The sequence below is a fragment of the Coffea arabica genome, chromosome 4e, assembly GCF_036785885.1.
Source record: "Coffea arabica cultivar ET-39 chromosome 4e, Coffea Arabica ET-39 HiFi, whole genome shotgun sequence".
NCBI lineage: Eukaryota > Viridiplantae > Streptophyta > Magnoliopsida > Gentianales > Rubiaceae > Coffea > Coffea arabica.
The window spans coordinates 13,635,940-13,641,796 of NC_092317.1; the positions used below are offsets into that span (position 1 = coordinate 13,635,940).

The 5,857-nt window shown below is 37.3% G+C and overlaps 1 protein-coding gene across 1 annotated transcript; it reads left to right on the top strand.

Annotated features, from left to right (window-relative positions):
* LOC113742076 (polygalacturonase 1 beta-like protein 2) lies at positions 1–2,233 on the top strand. Its single transcript, XM_027269779.2, has 2 exons — positions 1–264; positions 351–2,233. Exons 1-2 carry the CDS (start codon positions 103–105, stop codon positions 2,151–2,153), a joined length of 1,965 nt encoding a protein of 654 aa, XP_027125580.1. The 5' UTR covers positions 1–102; the 3' UTR covers positions 2,154–2,233.
* Positions 2,234–5,857: the final 3,624 nt, after the last annotated feature.

Genomic DNA, 5,857 nt, shown 5'->3' on the forward strand with positions numbered 1-5,857 from the left:
ACACAAACAAATCCATCTACATTATCTAGCCCAACCTTATTCTGGTCAAACCGAGTTTTTTCAAGAAAAACCAGAGAAGAAAAAGGAAAATCCCAGAAGCCAATGCTTGTCTTCTTCTATTTATGTCCTCTTCTTCAAAGGAAAATCCCACAAGCCAACACAGACTTGTCTTTCTCGTATCAGCTGAAAATGGACAAAATGGTCAAGATTAGTAGCCCAACCATCCTATTCTCCTTCTTGTTCTTATCAGCTTTGTCTTTCAATGTAAGTTGTTCTCTTCTGTAGTACTGCCAAGACCCCTCTTCTACATTAGCCTACATTTTTCTAACAAGGGTCTGTTTTTCTTGCAGGTTTCATTAGCTAAGGAAAGTCCTCTAACAGCAAGAGCTTCATTGGTTCGGTATTGGAACAAACACATTTCCAACTATCTTCCAAAACCACATTTTCTTCTCTCAAAAGCTTCACCACTCTCCATTGTTGACTCAGCTTATTTCACAAAACTTGCAGCTCAGAAGGCTCTTTCTTCTCACCTCTCTTCCTTCTGTTCCTCAGCAAACCTGTTTTGTCTCTTCGATGAAAAAGACGCCCTAACCAACTCAAAGAAAGATGCCGACTTTGCCTTTTACACCAACAAGCACTTTGCTAACTATGGATCCTCTCGTCTTGGAGGGATTGACATGTTCAAAAATTACTCAAATGGAGTCAATTTCGCCACCGGCTCATTCGCGCGGTATAGCCGAAGCTCAAATGATCTCCATGAAGACTTCACAAGCTATGCAGATGATGGAAATGTTGCAAATGCAAACTTCACATCTTATGGCTCGGGTGCCAGAGGTGGCTCGGGAGATTTCAAGAATTATCTTCCTCGCGTCAATGTACCGGATCTTCGTTTCACTTCTTATGATTCTGATGGTAACAATCACAAACTCTCGTTTTCTAGCTATGTGGATGATACAAATTCTGGCAGTCAAGCTTTCACTAACTATGCTAAGAATGGAAATGGTGTCCCTCTTGATTTTACTAGCTATGGTGATACTTCTAACGTTATTGGATCTGCATTTAGTGGATATGGTGAGTTGGGGAATGCAGCAAATGATTCTTTCAAGGCTTATGGTAGGAATGCTAACAATCCTAGTAACAATTTCAAGAATTATGGATCTGGTGGAAATAGTGGAATTGATAGTTTTGTGGGCTATAGAGATTCAGCCAATGCGGGCACGGATACTTTCCAATCTTACGGGAGAAGTTCAAATTCGGAGACGGCCAATTTTGTGAATTATGGGAAGTCATTCAATGAAGGAATTGATACCTTTAAAGAATATGGCAAAGCTGCTAAAGGTCAATCAATAGGGTTCAAGATTTATGGTGTGAATAATACCTTTAAAGATTATGCTAAAAATGGTGTCACATTTGCTCTCTATACCAAGCCAAGCTCTAGCAAAGGAGACGACACCTCAAAGATCAATAGCAAATCTGTGAATAAGTGGGTAGACGAGGGCAAATTCTTTAGGGAGTACATGTTGAAAGATGGAACCATTATCAAAATGCCTGATATTCGTGACAAGATGCCTAAGCGGTCATTTTTGCCCCGGCTTATTTCATCTAAATTACCATTTTCAACCAATGAGTTATCGGCGATTAAACGAATTTTCCATGCATTGGATAATTCGACTCTCGAGCGCGTCATAGTCAACGCTTTGGAGGAATGCGAACGAGCCGCCAGCCGAGGTGAGAGCAAGCGGTGCGTTGGCTCGGTCGAGGACATGATTGACTTCGCCGTGTCAGTTTTAGGCCGCAATGTGGTGGTGAGGACAACGGAAAATGTGCGTGGATCAAACCACCATGTCATGATCGGAAAAGTGCAAGGAGTCAACGGTGGAAGAGTGACAAAATCAGTTTCTTGCCATCAGAGCTTGTACCCTTACTTACTTTATTATTGCCATTCTGTTCCAAAGGTAAAGGTCTATCTGGCAGACATTCTTGACGTTGTCAGCAAGACAAAAATCAATCATGGTGTTGCCATTTGTCACATTGACACGTCTGCTTGGAGCCCAAATCATGGGGCATTTGTTGCACTGGGTTCTGGTCCTGGGCTAATTGAGGTTTGCCATTGGATCTTTGAGAACGATATGACTTGGACCATCGCTGATTGATTACCAACTTGCAGGATTTCATTCTATAGTTACTTCTAGGGACACAATCTCCTAATAATTAATGAAGTTTTGTTTGATCATATGGTTTTACCACTATTTGTTTGTTTTATTGGGATTTGTCTCCTTCATGTATTAACTTATGCTAGTTCAACATTTCAATAAGTTAAAGATGGTAATACATGTATTGGTTTAGAATTTTAAAGGGAAAACAATTAATTTTGGCCTTATTTTTTGAAATCTTAATCATTGTGGTCCTTCATCTATTACTATGTATCAATTTTGTTCCTTTTTTTTAATAAAACTTGATAAACGTAGGACCTTTGACAGTAAATTGGATAAAATCTAACAAACAGATCGCGTGAGCACCATGGTGCATTGTTAAAACAACAATCAAGTGACCAATTTGGTAAGGTATTTTTAAATATTTAATTAATATGGTTCCTTAGTGACATGAAATCAATTTTCTCTCTGAAATTATAAAAATTGGGCCAAAGTGATAGTTTTATTGCAAAATTAAGACTCACTAATAGAGTTGAGAGACCAATTTTGAGCTTTCGAGCCAAGGTGGGAAGAAGATGTAAAAACTTTCACAATTCTAAATAACTTATAAAACTGGTAAAACCCCAAACACTTTACAAGAAGATAATTTTAAAAGTTTTAAACGTAGAAATTTAAATGAAACTATTTACCTTAAAAAATCTCATACAACATGTTAATCACAAGATTATAAATTTTTCTATTTTTTTCTTAGTTAAATGTCATGAAAATATGTAGCAAAAGATGAAAAAGACATGTTTAGACTTATGTTTAACAATGTACAAAAAACTTATTTTACTTATAAAAGAGTTTGAGTGAGTTTTAGACTTTGAGGGATTTAATAATTGTTTAGCATTTTTGGAATATTTAATGAAGCAAATGATACGAAAATTAGTGAGAGATTTTTTAGTGAGCTGAAGATTTGCTCTTGATTCGATGTGGCTTAGTCCTACATTCAGTCCATAATCATCAATGTTTATAGCACTTTTAGGGGGTGGTGAAATGAATCATCCCACTTTATTCATGTACTAGTCTACTGAAGATGAAATCTAGTGTTATTGCTCAAAAACATCATCCATAGCCCCCAAATCTCATTTATCTATGAAGAGATTTGCACTGGTATAAAAGTCTTCCGACTGGGCAAAACTAGGCAAACTTTGGTCCATGCGTGCATGCATTTTCTTATTTTATTTGCAGAGAAATTCTCGTGTTCTTGAATACTCAATTGTTTCTACTGTACAAGACAGAAGGATCCAGCAGAATATGTACGAAAAATGTTGTAGTAGCTTTGAGTCTGGCTGAAGCAATGAGGAATACAGATGGGACCCTGCAGGATCATTCTCAGATTGTAGTTGATCAAATGTAGGATTTGGCAAAGTTTGCATAGTTCATTAGAGATGCTGGATAGTGGGATGTGGAAGCAAGTTGGGGATGGATCCACGGTGGAGATCTGGAAAGATAGATGGGTAGAATGTTCAAAAAGTGGAAGAGTCTCCTCTCCTAAACCGAATGGTTACCAACTGACCAAAGTTTGTAATTTGATTAAAGGGAGGCAATGGAACAAGGACATCATTCAAGGACTGTTCGCAAAGGAGGAGGCAGAGGCAATCATGTCAATTCCACTCAGTGTATTCCAAATGAAGGACAGGTTCAAATGGAAATATACAGCAAATGGCTGTTATTCTACTAAATCTGGTTACACTAGGGCCAAAGAGCGAATCAAAGAGATCAGTGAGAAGAATAAGGCACAAGATAACTCCAGCACAAACAAAGAAAGATCCAAGGTCTGGAACCAGCTTTGGGGACTGAACATCAAACACAAAATGAAGCACTTTTTGTGGAAATGCCTCCATTGCATCCTTCCAACTAATGAGGAAATTTTTAGAAGGACGGGCAAGGGTGATCCGCTTTGCAAATGCTGTGGGGAAGAACAAGAAACTACTGAACATGCATTACTTCTCTGCAAAGCTAGAGAGATGGCTTGGGCAACATTCCCTGTTTCATGGGACGGTATTAAAGACTATAGATGGAACTTTTGGAAATGGTGGGAATATATGCAGGAGGCCAGATCAAGGGAAGATGGAACTAAACACATTGAAATCACAGCAAACTTTCTCTGGCAAATCTGGAAGGCAAGAAATGAGGGAAACTTTCACCAGGCATGGACAGAGGGGCACCAGATAGCCAAAAAAGCAATGGATGAATGGTTAGAATATGAGGAAGAAGGTAGCAATGCTGAGAGGGACAAGGAAGTTAGTTCCCAACCAGATGACAGGCGGAGCATGTTAACTGGTCTGGTGGAACAGCATAGCTCCATTATGTACACGGATGCTGGAATGAATCAGGCCAGGAAAAAAGCAGGAGTGGGGATCATAGCTAAAGATAACAATGGCAGGATCCTGGCAACTTGGTCCATTCCATATTCAGGAGCCAGAGATGCGGCAGAATTGGAGGCTATTGCTATTAGAACAGCCTTAAGCAAAGCCATAGAGGAAAACATGACATCCTTGTTGATTCTCTCTGACTGCAAAGCTGTTGTGGACAGAATCAATGTAGGATGTCAAGGTCTAAACTCTCTGGACATGCTAATTGAAGATATAAGGCAACTGAGTCGCTCATTCTGGAAATGTTCCTTTTTTCACATTAGGAGAGAAATGAACCTGTGTAGTCACAGGTTAGCTAAGTTAGCAGTTAACTTGGTACAAGAAATTAGGTGGAAGCAATCCTTCCCTGTGTGGCTTAACAAAGAAGCCTACAATGATTTCCTGGCAGTTGCCCGTCATTTGTAAATCTGTTGTGCAGACTAATTTGTAACCCTTTACCTATATATTGAAGTTGATATTTGACAAAAAAAAAAAAAATGTAGGATGATGGCGTAAAGAATTATACGAGCATGCATAATGAAAAATTAAATTTTTTTGATTTTTTAGTAGATCGTTTTTTGATTAAATTCATGTGACATAAAGTTAATTTAAGAAAATTATCTCAACCCATGAAAATCTTCTTAAATTGGTGGAATTTGACGTAGAGGATGGCAAATGGATCCATGTAACCGCATACTTGTTTTGTCTCTAACAGTGATTCAAACGAATCTCCTTAATTAGGACCTCTTAAGTTGAATTAGTTTAAGTAAGATTAGTGCTGACTATTATCAAAACACCACATATAAGTTGGTTGAGAAAAAACTTTAATTTTTCACTATGAAAAAACCGCCCCAATGAGAAAAATAAGACATAAAATTTCCTTATTTTCTTGGACTAATTTTGGGTATTTTTCTCACAAAAATTTTCTCAAAAACATTACAGGACAATTTGTATGTCGATTAATCTTGTTAGCAAAAACTTAATGAGTATTTAAGTTCATTAAATATAATTTGTGGACAAATAAGTTATCCATATCTTTATGAAAAGCTAAAACCAGTTCCCAATAGAATTTAGTTTCTTTATTCTAATACAACTCTTGTATTTGAAAATTTAACATATTTACACTATAAGTTTCTCAAGTTTTAATTTGCCTCACAATTTAAACTATAAGTTATAAAAACTTCTTTCAAGTTCCTATTTAAAATTCATTTAATCCAATTAAAGAGGTTCTTAACGTGTGTGACCCATTAGGTTCTTATATACATTGGCAATAAGTATAAATTATAATCCTTAATAAATAAGAAC

What these genes read in the sequence shown, in the direction of transcription:
- LOC113742076 (XM_027269779.2), top strand. Translation starts at nt 103, where the DNA reads ATGCTTGTCTTCTTCTATTTATGTCCTCTTCTTCAAAGGAAAATCCCA. An exon ending in TATCAGCTTTGTCTTTCAAT is followed by an intron (nt 265 to 350) that starts GTAAGTTGTTCT and finishes TTTTTCTTGCAG; the next exon opens with GTTTCATTAGCTAAGGAAAG.